Source organism: Mustelus asterias, chromosome 9, assembly GCF_964213995.1.
Source record: "Mustelus asterias chromosome 9, sMusAst1.hap1.1, whole genome shotgun sequence".
Classification (NCBI taxonomy): domain Eukaryota; kingdom Metazoa; phylum Chordata; class Chondrichthyes; order Carcharhiniformes; family Triakidae; genus Mustelus; species Mustelus asterias.
The window spans coordinates 105549403-105570477 of record NC_135809.1 but is presented as its reverse complement, the minus strand read 5'-3'; the positions used below and the strand labels follow the sequence as shown (position 1 = coordinate 105570477).

The 21075-nt window shown below is 41.4% G+C and overlaps 1 protein-coding gene across 3 annotated transcripts in view; it reads right to left on the bottom strand.

Moving 5' to 3' along the window:
* pde3b (phosphodiesterase 3B) overlaps window positions 1–21075 on the bottom strand; it is a 197944-nt gene that overhangs the window by 59460 nt on the left and 117409 nt on the right. For all 3 annotated transcript variants that reach the window (XM_078220754.1, XM_078220755.1, XM_078220753.1), the window contains exon 2: window positions 19213–19266. In XM_078220754.1, coding sequence (XP_078076880.1) covers window positions 19213–19266 — 54 coding nt within the window. The remainder of the gene's footprint in view (window positions 1–19212; window positions 19267–21075) is intronic.

The window sequence follows — 21075 nt, the reverse complement described above, 5'->3', positions numbered from 1 at the left end:
AGACAAAAACATACCATTCATAGAGAAGGAAAAAGGGTGCAGAATGTAGTGTTACAGTCTTAGCTAGGGTGGAGAGAAAGATCAACTTAATGCAAGGCAAGTCCATTCAAAAGTCTGACAGCAGCAGGGAAGAAGCTGTTCTCGAGTCGGTTGGTACGTGACAGACTTTTGTATCTTTTTCCCGAAGAAAGAAGGTGGAAGAGAAAATATCCAGGGTGCATGGGGTCCTTAATTATGCTGGCTGCTTTGCCGAGGCAGCGGGAAGTGTAGACAGTCAATGGATGGGAGGCTGGTTTGCGTGATGGATTGGGCTACATTCACGACCTTTTGTAGTTCCTTGCAGTCTTGGGCAGAGCAGGAGCCATACCAAGCTGTGATACAACCAGAAAGAATGCTTTCTATGGTGCATCTGTAAAAGTTGCTGAGAGTCACGGCTGACATGCCAAATTTCCTTAGTCTTCTGAGAAAGTAGAGGCATTGGTGGGCTTTCTTAACTATAGTGTCGGCATGGGGGGATTAGGACAGGTTGTTGGTGATCTGGACACCTAAAAATTTGAATCTCTTGACCCTTTCAAAACGTAGCTTCATTGAAGGGATTTACAGAATTAACCAAAGTATATGTATTTTATGTCACCCGTTACAATTTAAGATAAAATGCTCAACCACTGGGATTTTCAGTATCCAACAGTTACATCCTATTTTTTTTTCCTTTTCCATCTGATAAAATAGAACCTTATTCTGTACAAAGAAACAATTCAACTTGCACTGCCTTAGATCTGTTCACATTAAAGTAAAATGCATAAAAAACACTTTTTAATTAATTCACTTAACTTGAAAATTATCACCTCTGTAAATTATCTAGCCATAACACTCAGTATCAGCAAACAATATGGCAAATAAAAGCAAAATACTGCTGGAAATTTGAAATAAAAACAGAAAATGCTGAATTAACTCAGCAGGTCAGGTAGCATCTGTGGAGTTAACTTTGAGTCTATAAGACCTTTCTACAGAACTGAAAATGGATTGAAATGAGATTAATTATATACTTGGGGGGTCAGAGTTAAGGAGAGATTGACAAAGATGTCATAGACATGAGACAAAGGGACTGTTCATGGTGCCATGAGGGACTGAAGAATGTTAAGAGTGGCAAAGGTAGGAGAGCAGAATTGGGAGCAAAATTGAACAACAAGGAACGGTGGCCATGTGGGGGAAGGGTGGGTAGTGTCAGGACAAGCCAGGGGAACCAAATAACAGGGGGAATATAGATGGAGGGGAAAGTTCACAGTCTAAAGTTGTTCAGCTCAATGTTGAGTCCAGAAGGCCGTCATGTGTCTAACAGGATGACGAGGTGTTGTTCCTCCAGTTTGCACAGGGCTTCACTGCAGCATTGCAGCAGGTCGAAGATCAACATCTGTGCATGACAGCAAGATGCTGAATTGAAATGGCAAGCAACTGGAAGGTTGAGGGCATGTTGTTCCCTTCTTCATATAATTGGCACATGGAAAAGAGGGACTTGCAAAAGAGGGACACCTAGAAAATTTGTTTGTCACTACATCCTCAATTAAGCTTTCCCATTGATCATGATCTCTACTTCCTTTGTAAAGCCATGCAACTCACTGGGCTCATAATTTTCCTGCAATATCATTTTTGCAAAGCCTCACGATAGAAACCTTCGACATATCTTCTGAAAATTCATCGATACGTACCACATAATCTTCACTTGATGATTGGGTAAATTTCTCAAAAGATTCCAATAAACGTGCTAGCTATGTTGATTACAATTTATGGCTCCCCCACACTATGAACAGTTTTGTGGTGCGATAATCATTACCAATGGTAATGATTACTCAGTCATAAGCTGATAACAGGTATAGAATGGCAAACCAACGACAGATACATGCAGGTTACTATCAATCTGAGCTGTTCACATTTTCAGATATAATATAGACATACAGTTAGACAGGGTGGATTCGGAAAGGGTGGAGGTGGTGGTGGGGGACCTGATTCAACTTTCTATGTTTCTATGCATTTCTTAGGCACCACATTTCCAACCATGGTGCACTTGTAATCTCAAAAAAAGTGCTGAAAATATAAAAAAGGTACAGGAAGCCTTGATTCCAGACAAAGTATGCCATGAAGTTTAGGAAAAGGTTTAGGGGATTTAAACAGACATGCCAACTGTCCTGAATGTTTTCTCATTTGACCATGGGGTGAGAGCATTGCTGGCATGGCCAGCATTTGTTATCTATCCTTAACACAGTTAATAGTAAACCACGTCACGAAGTCTGGAGTCACAAGTAGGTAGGAAAGGCAAGGGCAACAGATTTCCTTTCCTAAAGGACATTAGTGAACTAGATGGGTTTCACAACAATTGATGATAGTCTCGCGGTTGTCATTAGTATTGCCAGCCTTCAATTCCATATTGTTCATTACCTGAATTTAAATTCCACCTGCTGTCATTTGGGCCACTGTCGCCAGAGTTTCAGGCTGGGCTGCAGGATTACGAGTCGAGTGACATTAACTCTCATTCTGAGATCAGCTGACCTGCAAGGGACACTCCTCTAGGAGCAGAGGATAAAGGGAGCACGAGGCTCGGGCCCTCACTTACCTTCGGGGAGCAGAGAGCACCAGACCTGCTCTTCTGTGAGCAGAGTTCAGAAAGTGATGTGGGGCCAAACAAAGCAGTTGACAAGTGAGTACTTGGTAAGAGGAGATGCAATTCTAGACCTAGTATTGGGTCATTAGACTTTTGATTCCAGACTTGTATTGAATTCAAGTTTCAACATCTGCTGTAATGCGATTCAAACAGAGGTCCCCAGGGCTTTACCCCAGGTCTCTGCATTGCTGGTCCAGTAATGATACCAGTGTGCCATTGCCTCCCCAATAAACCACAATTGAGATTTAGAAACCAACTGACCATCTATATTGGTTGGTGTTTGGAACAAAAGCATCTCAACTTGTATACCAAATTTCTTGACTTTTAATAGTTTGTCTCATGATTTATGGGACAATGGGGTCGGCTGTTTCAAGTGAATATTTCAAGAATACTGCTCGAGGCATGCTAGCTCAATTAAAACTGAAAGAAAAGTTAAGTATTTCATCTCCTTCACTTTAAAGAAAATTTATTTCTTCAAACCAAAGGTCAAACAGGAAAACATTTTCCTCGCTTCTTCCATTAGCACTCAAGTTGGTCATAAAGAGTACAGATGAGCAGACTTTTAAATTTGCTTGTGGAGAAGCACCAAGTTCCTACTTCATCTCAATGCCAATGACAGGGCCAAATTTCTTAGTGGGATAGTACAGATATCCAAATCAAAATGGTAAGAGTGTTTCAAGAATTGAGACTGTAGCAAAATCTGTGAACTTTCAGTCAAATATAAAAGCTTGAACAACATCAATGCCGTGAGAATACAATTAGTGCAAAACCACATTATCGTCTCATGTATATTACTTAAATTTAATCTAGGTGACTTCAAACACAACACAGAAGAAGTTAACAAGAATGCAAATCCTCATAACTAATTATTAACGAAGCTTTGTCTGTTGCCTTTACTGGTCTAAACAGAACATCTTTAGTTGCATTTTTAAGCAGTGATTGGATTTCCGCTTGATCTAAGATGGTACACTAAATGAATGATATCCAACATAAGTGGCTTTTAAAAGATGTGCCGAAGAATATTCAGCAAAAATACTGATCAAGGGGTATTTTTTTCAACCAAATTACTGTACATGAAAGACAACATTTACTGAAATTTGTGTTGAATCGAACAGTTTTCTCAGATAGAAGATGGTTCATTACAAAATCAGATCAACGACACCCGTGCAAAGCAATGGCTTTCAGGAACATCAAAACTAACCACCCGTTGGTGCAAGTATTCTCATGAATCTCAAATTTGAAATTGTCATAAACGGTACAATTTCTGCTGGAAACAAGACCCTAAAACCTGAAACAGATTCAGTTTCTAAACTACATGTTAAATCTAATTGTTCCCACATTTTCAGCAAATAATTTTAAAATCATCCAATGCTGCACTAATGAAAGGCAGAATTCATTGCAGCTACCGTAAAAACAGGAAATAGGCTGTGCAGCCATGCAGTGCTACATCAAAGGGCTGAGCAGAGCTCACAGAAAGATGAAGTTCATACAAAGGGGCAGGAATTAATTCAAAGGGTGACAACAGTTAATGCAATTTTGACGTCAATACCATTCACAAAAGCAGCTTCTCTGGATATGGCATAAAGACAGTAAGAAGTTTAACAACACCAGGTTAAAGTCCAACAGGTTTATTTGGTAGCAAAAGCCACACAAGCTTTCGAGGCTCTGAGCCCCTTCTTCAGGTGAGTGGGAATTCTGTTCACAAACAGAACTTATAAGACACAGACTCAATTTACATGAATAATGGTTGGAATGCGAATACTTACAACTAATCCAGTCTTTAAGAAACAAAACAATGGGAGTGGAGAGAGCATCAAGACAGGCTAAAAAGATGTGTATTGTCTCCAGACAAGACAGCCAGTGAAACTCTGCAGGTCCACGCAACTGTGGGAGTTACAAATAGTGTGACATAAATTCTGATTCTAGGATCGCATGATAAAGACTCAGGAGGAAAAAAGCAGAAATATTTATGTGAAATAGTGTGACATAAACCCAATATCCCGGTTGAGGCCGTCCTTGTGTGTGCGGAACCTGGCTATCAGTTTCTGCTCCGCGACTCTGCGCTGTCGTGTGTCGCGAAGGCCGCCTTGGAGAACGCTTACCCGAATATCAGAGGCCGAATGCCCGTGACCGCTGAAGTGCTCCCCAACAGGAAGAGAACAGTCTTGCCTGGTGATTGTCGAGCGGTGTTCATTCATCCGTTGTCGCAGCGTCTGCATAGTTTCCCCAATGTACCATGCCTCGGGACATCCTACGGTACATTGGGGAAACTATGCAGACGCTGCGACAACGGATGAATGAACACCGCTCGACAATCACCAGGCAAGACTGTTCTCTTCCTGTTGGGGAGCACTTCAGCGGTCACGGGCATTCGGCCTCTGATATTCGGGTAAGCGTTCTCCAAGGCGGCCTTCGCGACACACGACAGCGCAGAGTCGCGGAGCAGAAACTGATAGCCAGGTTCCGCACACACAAGGACGGCCTCAACCGGGATATTGGGTTTATGTCACACTATTTCACATAAATATTTCTGCTTTTTTCCTCCTGAGTCTTTATCATGCGATCCTAGAATCAGAATTTATGTCACACTATTTGTAACTCCCACAGTTGCGTGGACCTGCAGAGTTTCACTGGCTGTCTTGTCTGGAGACAATACACATCTTTTTAGCCTGTCTTGATGCTCTCTCCACTCCCATTGTTTTGTTTCTTAAAGACTGGATTAGTTGTAAGTATTCGCATTCCAACCATTATTCATGTAAATTGAGTCTGTGTCTTATAAGTTCTGTTTGTGAACAGAATTCCCACTCACCTGAAGAAGGGGCTCAGAGCCTCGAAAGCTTGTGTGGCTTTTGCTACCAAATAAACCTGTTGGACTTTAACCTGGTGTTGTTAAACTTCTTACTGTGTTTACCCCAGTCCAACGCCGGCATCTCCACATTATGGCATAAAGGTCATTCCACACATCCCATCTCCCATTTTTCATTTGGTTGCTTCAACAGCTTCAATTCTAAAAGGAATATATCTGTTCAGCTTTATGTATCCTATACAGTGCACAATGATAAGCAACAGTGGAAGAAACAAAATACTTAAAATACATCAGTTCATAACAAATGAAATTGGCTATGAAATGCGAGTAAACATTTTGATAAGAGACAATAAATGAGGGAAGCTGTTGAATGAGCTCCTTAACTCAGTTGGAGCTGTTGGATACTTTTTGAGGGATACTTGACATGTTGCTGGTTTAACTAAATAAGTCAAGGAAAACTAATATCAGCACCATAACCACTCATATTAACACAAGAGATTTTCTATGCTCCAAGGTCTGTGGCCATTCCCTTCTGAGTGGCTGAAACCTAACTGCGCTTCATAGAAATCATAGAAACCCTACATTGCAGAAGGAGGCCATTCGGCCCATCGAGTCTGCACCGACCACAATCCCACCCAGGCCCTACCCCCACATATTTACCCGTTAATCCCTCTAACCTATGCATCTCAGGATTCTAAGGGGCAATTTTTAACCTGGCCAATCAACCTAACCCGCACATCTTTGGACTGTGGGAGGAAACCGGAGCACCCGGAGGAAACCCACGCAGACACGAGGAGAATGTGCAAACTCCACACAGACAGTAACCCAAGCTGGGAATCGAACCCGGGACCCTGGAGCTGTGAAGCAGCAGTGCTAACCACTGCGCTACCGTGCCACCCACTTTTGGCTTCTGCACTTTTATTATGGACTGTTGCAATGAAACCTATTCAAGCCATGCCCAATTTGGAATGCGGGAACTCCAATTCTCAAAAAACCTCAGGCCTTTCGGGAACCAGCTACATAGGTGCTATCTGGGTGGTTTACATTCCTCAGGCCGAGGGCAGGCCATGCATGCTTGTGCAGAAGGAAAAAAGAAAAACGGCATGGAAGGGCAGGTCAGATGACCCGGTTATGGAGCCCGATTGTTAAGTGAGTGTCCCAGCATGTGGGACACAGCAGTGCAACAGGGAGAGGTCCTAAACCAGGGGGACAGGGAAAGGTCCCAACTCCAAGTATGAGTCAAGGGACAAAAACAGGAGACAGAAATGGGTCTCGTTAAGTTAACAGAAAGGAACCAGGAAACAGGCCTCAAATTTATAAAAAGAGTTGCAGGGTGCAGATTTAAAGCATAGCGGGTATGAAGATCAGAGATGGTAGCTAAAGGTTGGGGACACTGTGCTGTGGGCCACTGGGGCAAAGGTACCACTTTTGAGCAATATTGTTCTGCTAGGCATGGTCAAAGATGTGAATTTATGTTTGTAAGAGGACTCTAAAGTGTACTTGGAAAATCAGGAGGAAAGGAAACTCGGAAGGCAAGATTGATGCCTCATGAGATGAGTCATTGTTGAAGCTGCCCAATTGGGTTGGCTAAGATCAAGTGTAGTATGGATAGGATGCTGCACTTGGTTGAGGTCATTAGGTTACACTGAAGCTTCATATGTTTCATATGAAGCAATTTTTAAAAGCGGCATCTCGGCCTTTTGGCTAAGATGCAAATGAGCTCAAGTCTTGGAGGAGGTATTACTTTCCCTTCTCCAATCAGCTTGGCTCATGTAGATCAGGCCCAGGACAGGGTGATTTGGTCGCTCGCCCTGTCTTGTCAGCCTGGATCGGAAATGTCTCAACTTGTTGGGACTCTGAATTGGATTTGATTTGATTGAATTGAAAAAGTACAAAAACAAATTGGGTGCAACCTTTGGAAAGAATTCCCAGGTGAGATCTTTAAAATTTGGAGATTAGAAACCTTTGTGAGAAAGACAAAGTTTCAATGAGGTTGGTTGGTTCAGTGTGACAAAGAAATACGTGGAATTAGATTTGGTTGCATTCGTCAAATTGTGCATTTGACCACAATTTGCCTGTTAATTCTCAAGTACCTCATACTTAGCCTGAGTGGTGGAATATTAGATAGATATTGCAAATTGTTTTATCTTTCTGAACCTGTATAGTGAAGCTTATTTTTGTTTGTTCCAAACCCGTGGAATCTTGTGGCTTTATTCACTCAGTAAGCATCTTGATTCTTAAACTTCATCTGCTTGAAACAAGTTCCAAACCGGATCTCCTTTCCTCCTCCATTACAAGGAGCATTTCAGTAGATCATTAAGCAGCTAATAATAGCATTTTACAACGTGGATCACACTAGAGAAATCAGATGATGATGCTCAGGGTTGAGATAAGCAGATTTACCTCAGAGCCAATTTGCCTTTCTAGCTGCCCTGAAATTATTTTTTTTTTTTATAAACAGTTCAATCTGTATTTTACATCCCAATAAAAAAGTAACAGTCAAATTGATGGGCAAATATGGTCATACAAATTAATTTCAATAGACAAGCAGCATTTACATTATGTCTGCAGACAAAATTATCAACTGCTCATGCTCTGCAGGGATCAAATCATGAGTTGCCAGGGTTTGCTGGTCCAGACCCTAATACAGTCTGTCTTCTACAGTACTTGGTTTGGTTTGTTCTCCCAACTAATTCACTGGCTGCGTCCTCAGAATCTGTTGTTGAATTGGCAGCTTATTTGAGACTGTGTCAGCTTTCATTTGCTTTCTTGGTCAGCATGTGTAGAACTGCAATTGTCAGGTAAGAAACTAACTGATGGTTTACTGCAGTGCTCGAGATTTACCATGTTGCAGAAAACTGACATTAACTTCAAGATGGAAACACATTGAATTTCTGAAATTATTTTTCATTTGGAGAAGATAGTTTTGTTGAATAATTTTGAACAAATAAAGGTGCCCATGAAATAGATGACCTAGATGATCAATTTGGAACAAAGATCAGGTTAAAGAATGCAGCACTGTAAACAGCATTGTTCATTATAAACATTGTTTTTAACCATGTAATCACAGACATGAAAAGTAAGTTTGGAACTAGAAGTTTGCAAGAATGTCATTTTTTTAAAAAACGTTTTACACACACAATTACTGCAGATTTTAGCCCTGTTCCCAAAATGCTCTCAGATGAAGCATACAGGTCTATTCCTGTGATTCCCCATGTGGAAAATGTCTGACCTGGATCATCCTGTTAGAGGAAGCAGTTGAACTGGGGGAGGGGAAAAACAATGGTCATCCATTCTAAACAACAAACTTCCTGTTTGCTGATTACAAAGGTAGAGAAAACAAAAAAATGTGAAGGTCAGAAAAAGGACACATTATTATCCGCCGTGTCACTATCGCGATTCACTATGACTTTGTTTATATTACACCCATAATTTCTTTATTTCCCTTGTTTGTAGTCATAGAACACTGGTGATAATCTCTTTGCTCTCTCAGAGTGTCTGCAGAGAAATTTGGATAGGCTAAGTGAATAGGCAAGGATCTGGCAGATGGAGTATAATGTTGGTAAGCGTGAGGTTATCCACTTTGGAAGGAATAATAGTAAAATGGACTATTATTTAAACGGTGAAAAATTACAACATGCTACCGTGCAGAGGGACCTGGGGGTCCTTGTGCATGAATCACAAACTCGGTTTGCAGGTGCAGCAGGTAATCAAGAAGGCAAATGGAACGTTGGCCTTTATCGTGAGAGGGATGGAGTAGAAAAGCAGGGAGGTCATGCTGCAACTGTACAGGGTACTGGTGAGGCCGCACCTAGAGTACTGTGTACAATTTTGGTCCCCTTATTTAAGGAAGGATATATTAGCTTTGGAGGGGGTACAGAGAAGGTTCACCAGGTTGATTCCGGAGATGAGGAGGTTAGCTTATAAGGAGAGATTGAGTAGACTGGGCCTGTACTCATTGGAGTTTAGAAGGTTATGGGGAGATCTCAGAGACATATAAGATAATGAAGGGGCGAGACAGGGTAGAAGCAGCGAGGTTATTTCCACTTACAATGGAAACAAGAACTAGGGGGCATAGTCTCAAAATACGGGGGAGTCACTTTAGAACAGAGTTGAGGAGGAACTTCTTCTCCCAGAGGGTAGTGAATCTTTGGAATTCTCTGCCCAATGAAGCAGTAGAGGCTACCTCGTCAAATGTGTTTAAGTCACAGATAGATTTTTAACTATTAAGGGAATTAAGGGTTATGGGGAGCGGGCGGGTAAGTGGAACTGAACCCACTATCAGATTAGCCATGATCTTATTGAATGGCGGAGCAGGCTTGAGGGGCTAGATAGCCTACTCCTGCTCCAATTTCTTATGTTCTTATGTTTTTTCCCATTCTACTTCAAAAGAAAGAAAATGCAATTTACAAGCTTGACATTCCAGCATTACAAAACAAACTGTTCACAAAAGATGACTGAAGACCAAGTTTACTCAGCCTTTTACTTCTAATGCAAAAGAGAATTAATTTGAAGCAATGTTGGACTCAGCAAGATGCTTCAAGAGGGGACAGTAAGTTAAGAACAATCAGGCACATGTTGCATTCAGCCAGAACCAAATGGAGTTTGAAGTTCAGAAAAATTAAACAGCTGAGCAAATTTAAGGAAATAGTTTTTCATTTTGATCACAATTAGACAACACAGATCAAAATTCTTTAATACACTTACAATTTTTGTGGTGTCTGCCGTAAGCCATTAATCAGAGTTCAGTGCAAAAGACAAAGCTGAATCACTTGCAACCAACTTCAGTCATATGAGCCAAGTGGATGATCCATCTAAGTAAGCATCCTCCTGAGGTCCCCAGCCTCTGAGATGCTCGTCTTGAGCTGAATGAATTAATGTCATGTGACATCAAAAAGCTAAGTGCACCAGACACTTGCCATTGACTCTGATAACATCCAGGCTTAAGTACTGAACGTCTGTGCTTCAGAACCAGTCAGCCAAGTTGGTCCAGTACAGCTACTACCTGACAATGTGTAATATTGCCCAGGTATGTCCAGTCTGTAAAAGCAGGACAAATCTGATCTGGACAATTACTACTCTCAATTATCAGCAAAGCAATGGAAAGTATTAACAATGGTGCTATCAAATGACACTTATTCATCGATGCTCCGTTTGGCTCTGCTATGGCTACTCCCCTCCAGACGTCATTACAGAGTCAGTCCAAACGGGCAACAGGGCTGAACTACAGAAGTAAAGTGGGAGTGCTTGCCCCAGGCATCAAGACAGTATACATGCCCTAACAAAACTGAAGTCAATGGGAATTGAGGGAGAAAAGTCCACATTGGCTAGAGTCATACTTAGACCAAAGGAAGCTGGTTGTGTTATTGCAGACCAATACCCTCAGCCCCAGCGTATCACTGCATGAGTTCCTTGAACAGTGTCTGAGATCCAAAGATCTTCAGTTGCTTCAGCAATGATCTTCCCTCCATCATAACATCAGAAGTGGGATATCCGCTGATGAATACATAGAGGTCAATACAATTTGTAACTCTTCAGATACTGCAGCAAGACCTAAACAACATTCTGGTTTGGGTTGATAAGTGGCTAGTAACATTCGCATCAGACAAGTGGCAGGCAATAACCATGTCCTCTTGGCATTCAATGGCATCACTGAATCTTCCACCATCCATCATCTAGTGTAGGTGAAGGTTACTATCCTGCTGTTCTGATTTAAATTGGTGCTGCTACTGCCCCTCCACCCCCGTGCTCAACAACTCTCACAGCTCCCAAATTCTAACCCTGAGGCAGTACCAAGACTGAGGCATGAAAATGGGATAAAGTTTGTGAAGCACTCAAGCATTGACCAGAAACATAACTGACCCAGCGACTTAAATACTGTGGCCAGAGCAGACCAAAGACTGAAAATTCTGTGGTCAGTAACTCACTTACCAACTTCCAAAAGCCTGTCCGCAAATCAGGAGTTACAATCTCTGTACAGACCAATAACTTCAGAAAATAAATTTGAACTTCCAGTGAATCGCTCAAAGTATGACACACTTTAAAGGCTTTTGGTAAACAAGCAAACTAGAAGCAACATTGACTTAACAAGGTTCCTTCAACAGCATCTTCCAAACCCGCAACCTCTAATGCCTAGGGCAGCAGGTTCACAGAAACACTACCACCTGAAAATTGACCTCCAAGACCTGCACCACCTAACCTGGAAATACAGCATCTTTCCTTCACTGTCACTGGGTCAAAACCTGGAACTCCTCCTCTACCAACAATGTGGGTATACCTAAATTACAGGGACTACAGCACGCTGCCACCTCGTGAAACAATTAGGGATGAGCAATAAATGTCGGCCATGCTAGCAATGCCCAAATCTCCATGAATAAATAAAACATACACTTTTGTTGGTAATGACAAACCTAAACACAGACATTAAAATGTTATTCCATTTTACCTTCATTTTTAGAGTTCAAACTGGTTCAAGATGCCATGGCAATATTTACACATGTTCAGAACTTGGGAAAAAATGGAACAATGGTTCTAACTTTCAATGCAACACATACAGCTCAAAAAATAACTTGCAGTAAAGGACAGTATTTTTTTTCTATGTTAGCAATGGCAATTTTTGTTGATGGTCCAATCACAAATGAATGATTTTTGTATTTCATGATGCCGACTATGTGTGTCTATATAAGTGGTGCCAAAGCAGCAAAGCCACTTAGCACAGCAGTTTAGATGTAAGGATTTTTTAGTTCCACAGAAAAATTGTGGACCTGTGGAAGAAGCTGTTGGCTTATGCAGTCACGAAATGCTTTCAAGCAATTGCTAGCTCTACTTGTGGCTGATGGAGGTCTCAAAGTAACAAAAGCGAGGACTATATTAGTTTTCAATACCCTATATGGCCAGAGAGGAATTTTTAAATCCCCCACCCAACTTCACAATTGGCTTTTTTGCTTCCTCTGGATTTTACCCGGCTTTGGGATGGAGAATGTTATGTATTGTGATGCAAGCTGAATGCGCCATTATGTTTTGTAATGACTGTTTTTGTTTGATAATTTTATGTATTTACTGGCATTAAATACAATGTAAGAAGTTTAACAACACCAGGTTAAAGTCCAACAGGTTTATTTGGTAGCAAAAGCCACAAGCTTTCGGAGCCTTAAGCTCCTTCTTCAGGTGAGTGGGAATTCTGTTCACAAACAGGACATATAAAGACACAAACTCAATTTACAGAATAATGGTTGGAATGCGAATACTTACAGCTAATCAAGTCTTAAAGGTACAAACAATATGAGTGGGAGAGAGCATTAAGACAGGTTAAAGAGATGTGTATCGTCTCCAAACAGGACACCTCAATTCGCACCTCAATATGCCAACATCTTCATGCACAGATTCGAACAAGACTTCTTCACCGCACAGGACCTTCAACTGATGCTATACACTAGATACATCGATGACATTTTCTTCCTTTGGACTCATGGTGAACAATCACTGAAACAACTATATGATGACATCAACAAGTTCCATCCCACCATCAGACTCACCATGGACTACTCTCCGGAATCGGTTGCATTCTTGGACACACGCATCTCCATTAAGGACGGTCACCTCAGCACCTCACTATACCACAAGCCCACGGATAACCTCACGATGCTCCACTTCTCCAGCTTCCACCCTAAACACGTTAAAGAAGCCATCCCCTATGGACAAGCCCCCCGTATACACAGGATCTGCTTGGATGAGGAGGATCGCAACAGACACCTCCAGACGCTGAAAGATGCCCTCATAAGAACAGGATATGGCGCTCAACTCATCGATCGACAATTCCGACGCGCCACAGCAAAAAACCACACCCACCTCCTCAGAAGACAAACACGGGACACAATGGACAGAGTACCCTTCGTCGTCCAGTACTTCCCCGGAGCGGAGAAGCTACGGCATCTCCTCCGGAGCCTTCAACATGACATTGAAGACGACGAACATCTCGTCAAGGCCATCCCCACACCCCCACTTCTTGCCTTCAAATAACCGCACAACCTCAAACAGACCATTGCCTGCAGCAAAATACCCAGCCTTCAGGAGAACAGTGACCACGACACCACACAACCCTGCCACAGCAACCTCTGCAAGACGTGCTGGATCATCGACACAGATGCCATCATCTCGCGTGAGAACACCATCTACCAGGTACACGGTACCTACTCTTGCAACTCAGCCAACGTTGTCTACCTGATACGCTGCAGGAAAGGATGTCCCGAGGCATGGTACATTGGAGGAACCATGCAGACACTGTGACAAAAGATGAATGAACACCGCTCGACAATCACCAGGCAAGACTGTTCTCTTCCTGTTGGGGAGCACTTCAGCGGTCACAGGTATTTGGCGTCTGATATTTGGGTAAGCGTTCTCCAAGGCGGCCTTCACAACACATGACAACGCAGGGTCGCTGAACAGAAACTGATAGCCAAGTTCCGCACACGAGGATGACCTCAACCGGGATATTGGGTTCATGTCACACTATCTGTAATCCCCACAGCTGGTCTGGACTTGCAGAGTCTCACTGACTGTCCTGTCTGGAGACAATACACATCTCTTTAACCTGTCTTAATGCTCTCTCCACTCACATTGTTTGTACCTTTAAGACGAGATTAGCTGTAAGTATTCGCATTCCAACCATTATTCTGTAAATTGAGTGTGTGCCTTTATATGCCCTGTTTGTGAACAGAATTCCCACTCACCTGAAGGAGGAGCTTAAGGCTCCGAAAGCTTGTGGCTTTTGCTACCAAATAAACCTGTTGGACTTTAACCTGGTGTTGTTAAACTTCTTACTGTGTTTACCCCAGTCCAACGCCGGCATCTCCACATCATCAAATACAATGTCAGTTTCATGCAAATCCTCCAATTCATAATTATCCACTTGTAACATAATTTGGTTCTGAAAATTATTTACCAAGTCTCCAATTTTAGTTTCATCAGCAAAACTGGGCAACACTCATTCTTGCCCTATGTCCATATAATTGACATACAATGAGCAGAAGCAAGCAGTGTGGTGCACCACTATCCATTTCTTACCTGCATGGTACCGCACCTCATGACAGGTTCACCAAACATCAAATTAGGAGTGCACAACAGAATCCTGAAAACTGCTTACACATTAAAATTTAACAGCACTCCAAAAATTTGAAAAATATTGGAACTGTGGAAAGCTTTAAAAAAGTAAACCTTTTTTGGAGCCAGCTGAAAAATACCCATTCCAAAAGGAGCTTCTTTCAAAGCCAGTGCTACACAAACTGTTTCACTAAATAAAATCAGCAAGCAGTCCACAAGCTCTATTACATGTTTAGAATTCAACAGCATCATAATCAAGTGTGGTCAACTGCACAAAGAAAAACTTAAATAATTTGACAACTTCAGGAAATCTGTTCCCAAAGCTGACGAAAGTGCATTGTTTCCTCTCACTCCCCATCTTCTTTTCTTTCTTCCTTCTGGATTCCACTGCCCTTATCCTATGTTCTCCCAAACCCTTCTCTGTTCCTTCCTATTCCTTTTCTCAATCCCTTGCCCTTTCTGCCCCAGCATCTTCGCCTCATCTTTTCTCCCATCCATTCAAGAAATTGCATTGACTTGGCACCTTTAATGTAATCATCCCAGTGTACTTCGTCATCAAAGGTTTGAGACATAGCCATTTAGAGATCCAAGGACATTAAACCAAAAGCTTGGTTAAAGAGTTAAGTTTTAAGGAGCATCTGACAGAAGGAGAGGGGGATAAAGAGCAAAGATGCTGGGAGGGAAATTCCAGAGTTTAGGGCCCAATCAGGTGAAGGCAAAACAATCAGAGTTGGAAATGCACAAAATTCTCCAATGCTCTTCTCCATTCACTAATTGTCTCCTTTACCATCCACGCCTAATGTTTTTGACTGTTCTATTCCTCCAATTAGCCCTTTCGCTTCTTACTACCCCTGCTTAACTCCTGCCACCTTACCCTCTCTCTTTCCTATCTTTTGTCTACATCCTCTCATACCATGCTCCTCCTCTATAACATTCACCATATCCCAGTTCCTCATCATCCATTATCACCCATTCCTCTCCTCTCAAGGCTATTCCTACTCCTCTCTTTCTTTTCCTCACCACTGAACTCACCATCTTTCGCCTCTCAGCCTGCCGACATACAACTTTCCTCTTTGGAGTAGGATAATTAATGACTTGGAAGAAGGATCATAGTATTATAGTAATTATAGCCAAATTTGCAGATAATACAAAGATAGATAGGAAAGCAAGTTATGAGGAGGATACAAAGCCTGTAAAGGGATATTGATAGGTTGGATGAACGGGCAAAAACTTGACAGATGGTGTATAATGTGGAAAAATATGAGGTTGTTCACTTCGACTGGAAGAAAAGAAAATCAGATTATTTAAATGGAGAGAGACTGCAGAATTTTGCAGGAAAGAGGGATCTGGGAGTCCATGAACCACAAAGGTTAGCAAATGGAATGTTGACCTTTATTGCACAGGGGATGGAGTATAAAATAAGGAAGTCTTGCCATTGCTGTGCAGGGCATTCGTGAGACGTCACCTGAGAGTACTCTCTACAGTTTTGGTCTCCTTACTTGAGGGATACATTTGCGTTGGAAATTATTCAGAAAAGATTCACAAGGCTGATCCCTGCCATGATGGAGCTGTCTCATGAGAAAAGGTTGAGCAAGTTCAGCCTCTCCTCAATCTGAGGAGAGGGAGTGGTGATCTTACTGAAACATGTAAGGTTTTAAAGGGGTGTTGACAGGATGGATTCTGGGAGAATATGTTTCCCCTCTTTGGGAAATCTAGAACACAGCAGCGCAGTTTAAAATTAATCTCCCATTTAAGTTGAAGATGAGGATAAATTTATTCTCGGAGAATCATTAGTCTTTGGAATTATGTTTCAGAGAGACCACCGGAGGCTGGATTATTGAATATATTCAAGGATGACGTTAAGCAAATATTTGGTTGACAACTGAGTTGAGGGATGGGGGGCACAAGTAGGAAAATGGAGTTTTACGGCCACAATCAGCCATCATCTTATCAAATAGTGGAGCAGGCTCAACAGGCCAAATGGCCTGCTAATATTTCTTATGGTCTTCCACCATCCTCTGCTCTCCTCTCCAATTGAGACCAATCTTGAACTCCTTCCTGTCCTATCCCATCACCTACATCTAACTTCACCCATCCCGGTTGCCCCTGCTTATCTACACCATCTTCCAGGCTAGACTTGTAGGAATAGAATTCTGGAGAGATTTGCTGCACTTGCCATGTGTTACACCATAGGAGACTGACTACACTTTTAGAAACTTCAGACATGTAAGAAGTTGGCATCAATAAAGTGTTCTCCCTCAATCTCTCTCTATTTAAATTCCCCAGTAAAAAAAACAAATGAGTGGTATAATAAGAATAAATTATAGAGCTCTCGTTGTTACCTGTGCTTTGATGACAGATGTAAATATTCTGCCCAGAGTAGCAATTGAATTGATCCAGGGAGGTGGGAGGGTTAATAGTGGAGTGGTCGTAGGGTGCTCCTGTGGGAACTATAGGGAGTAGTGAGGGGGAGTTCCCTGGATGATCAGCTGGAATGGCAATGGGGTTTGACCCAGCATTATGTAACAAGGTAACAAGCTGCATTCTAATCAACAATCAGATAATCAAAATCTGACAGACAGACGTCAAGCTTTCACTGGTGATCAGCTAATTAGACGAATGACTGAAGGTTATTTTGATGCACTTTGTACATTGGAATCTTTAGTGGTTGCACTAGTTTGAGGTCCCTGTGTGCTTGGATAAGGAGGAGGGGCAGTGGAGCGGATTCTCTCGATAATCCATCGATGGTTCGACAGACCAGAAGGGGATGGAGGTGAGGAAGATGATCAAAGTCACCCTCAACAATAATTTACATTTATGAGAGCCTTTAATACAACAAATCCAAACAAACATAGCAAGATTTTTGGCCCTCAGCTCTCCCCCACTCGACTCTGTTTTAACCCTTATACCTTTGATCAGGATTTCAGCCTTTTTGTCCCACTGAATTAAGATGATTTTGGGCACTCTGCCTCCTCCACCTTTTCAAACCCAGAATGGTTTCAACATCCCTAAGCCTGGATACCTCCCTTCCTAATGTTGCAATCCTTTTCCAGTGATCCAAGATCTCATGACTGCTTTCCCAGTGATTTTAGATTCCAGAACTTAGTGCAGAATTGCCAGATTTTCTCTCTCACCTCCCCAAATCCTTCCCGATATACTGCTGAACCCCAATATCTCATTTCACCAGAACCAGTGTCACCTTCCGAGTGATCTGAGATCTAGGCCCAAGCTATACAGACTAAACAGAAATCACCATGTTGATCACCCTCCCAAGTTCATGGATTGTGTTTAACCAGTAACCCACTCAGTGGAGGATGGTTAATCAGAAAATAATTAATAAGAAAAAAAGTATGAGGAAAAGGCAAGGTTGTGGCATCCAATGGGAAGGAGAACAAAATTAAACTTCAACAAAGCTAATGGCAGGGGTTGAATACAGAGAACAAAGATAAACAGCTGGAGGGGAGATAAATAAAATTACAGAAGCTACAGCAAAAGGAATGGAAAGACAGAGAGAGAGAAAATAGACAGGCAGAGGGATGAAGTAAAAAATAAGGAAATGTGAAAATATTTAGGAGAGAAAATTACACCCAAAGCAAAAAAAGGGGAAAAGACAAACTGCAGAAATTTTGAGAAAATACAGAACCAACCAGTAAGCAAAAGTGTGACTAGGATATTACAAAAACTACCCAGGGCGAACGAAAAACATAACTGTTGCCAATAAAAGAACATGTTAAAGTTTAGTTGGAGAAAATGGCACATATTTATGTTGTTTGCTTTTGGCTAATATGCTTTACACCTTTAGGAAGTAGACATAGACATAAGTCTGTTTTGAACGGGATGGCTAAGAAAAAGGGAAGAAATAGCCTGCGGACAAAAGGTGAGGAGAAAGATAAGTAATGAATCAAGACTCTGCTGGGAACGGACGGCAGAGTGGTTTTATGGGTTAGAAGTCATATCATAAAACAGCACACCTTTCAACGCAGCAAGTGAAGTACTGTGGCATATCTATCCACTTAATTTAGAAATGCAATTAACGTATCAAGATACCAGCTGTTCATTGAAAGAATTGGTTTTTCACTAGATTAATTGTCAGAAGCTGGAAAACTATATTTTAAGTAATGCACAACAAAATTCTACAACAATATCCAAGTTCGCTAAACAGATTTTTTTTTTTAAATCAGAGAGTCTGATATAAAGCAATTTCTGATGTAATTTCTAAACATGAAAGCAGAGGGCTTCAAACCAAATAATCAAAATTATAATTGCAAGAGCTTCAGATTAAGCTACCGCTCATGGAAAAATTTTTCCAACTAACTTCCAGTGGAGGGTTTTCCATAAGCAGTTGAAGGTGGAACAACATTGTTTAACATTCAACAAAAAGTGAAATGGCAGACAAAATCCTGCCCCCTATGCATCTTTCTGTTAGCCAATCACATTAACAATCTCAAAAACTGTCTAGTGCTTCTGGTTTGCAGTATCACAGAACAATTCTGCATTACATGTGTCAAAAGGTCAGAAGATAAACAATGAACACAGAATTCAGAAATGCAAGATAGTTAGTAAAGCGCTTGTGTGTCCAAAAACATGAACGTATTCAGAATGTACTGTGTTCTTAGGCCCATATACAAGTTAATGCAAATTTGATACCAACCTGATACTGGTAACTTCTGAACCATTGCTTCAAATCCCAATCCCACAGGATCATCTGCAAAATATGAAAATAAGTGCCATTAATAGATTATAGTTGTAAAATGTATCTGCATCATTCATTACAACTTAGCTAAATCTGCTACACTGCTCAATATCACACAAAACATATTTCCAACTTATAACTGTGGGAAGGGAGTGGAATGCAGATGGAGAGAAACAGATGGGAATGGAAGGAATGGAATACCTATTTTGTCAATGCCAGAAAGTTCAGAGCTGACATGATTTTTGGATGGGGCAGCTACAATTATACTGAAAGCCCTATATAAATGTCAAATTTTTACAGCAGCAAGAAAATTGAGCAGACAACAGTTTTATCAAACTACTGGAACAAACATTTGAAACCAGATTGCATCCAATTACCTTCCACTCAGGCCCCATCACGGTTTTGTCTTGCATCACAACTCTTTGGAAATGTTTCTGTTCTATGCCTTCCTCCATTGGCAGGCAACAAAAACTTACACCATCTTTAATATAACAAAACATTGTGTAGCACGATATTCCAGAGGTTAGGGCCCAGGCACGAAAAGGCACAGCCTTCAGTGCTGAAGCAATTAAAATCAGAGATTAACATGATGCCAGATTTGGAAGAGTGCAGAGATCACAAGGGGCTGTAGGATGGAGTTTACTGGGATAGGGTCTTACCAATACTTAGTTGGAGGAAATTTCTGCTAAACCAGTATAAACGTTGGGCAAGCAGTGTGACAAATCAGACAGTTGAAAGATCAAGAGGGGTGGTGAGGTAGTGACAGTTGGATGTTGTCAGCACAAAAGTGGAACCCAATGTTTTCTGATGATGCTTTTCTGCCTGAGATCTATCAAGCAGGAGGACACCAATGAGATCAGTTGCGTTTAATTTTCTAGCTTTGTGCCAAAAAGAATTTGCATAAGTGTTGAGATGCATCTGTTTATCCACTTCTTCAAATAAAAGAACAGGAGACAAAAACATATGATTTTCTCAATGTGTAATATAACGGAAGATCCATGGTAGGATTATTTCTAATTTGTTACATTCAGCATATAGCTTAAAACATTTGCCCAATCATCAATTCAGAATTCATTAAAGATTGAGATACCACTGGTCTCATTTTCTGCTGCAAAACAGCTTCAGTAAAACTGTTAGATGCAAAACTGGAAGCTTATTGTGTCTTTGCTGAACTCACAAAAAGCCTTCAATACGGGCAGCTTCTGGAAATTACTGATCCAAGATGTTTGTCCCTAGAAGTTCATCCAAACGATGGTCAACATATTGGAAGATAAAGTTTCCAAACCCTTTCATCTCGAATGAAGTCAAACGAGGTTCTGCTCAAAGTACTCTTTTTTTAAATGCATGGCAAATTTGTGCAAGTGTGCATGCAGTCCTTTTAATTTTTTTGTGGCCTTATACAAGCAGTAACTAAAAGGGACCAACTGGTATATGGCCTGCACAGGAATTTAATTAGAGAAAACATTGGTTGTTTTGTTAGCTCTGATATCTTTGGACAAGTGTGGATTTATTATGGAAAGCCAGTATAGATTTACTAAAGGCAAATCATCACAACTAATTTGGTCGAGTTTTTTCAAAATGAACTAAGAGAAATTTGATCAGCGGAATGCGGTTGATGTGGTGTACATGACCTTCCAAAAGGTGTTCAATAAATGCACCACTTAAGTCTCGTCAGCCAACTTGAAGCCCATGGAATAACAGCACCAGTCGAGATTTTGTGCTCGCGTCTCTGTAACTGCATTGGGTGTTACATAAGAAATAGGAATCAGAGTAGGCCATTTGGTCCCTCAAGCCTGTCCTGATCTGACTGTGACCTTAATT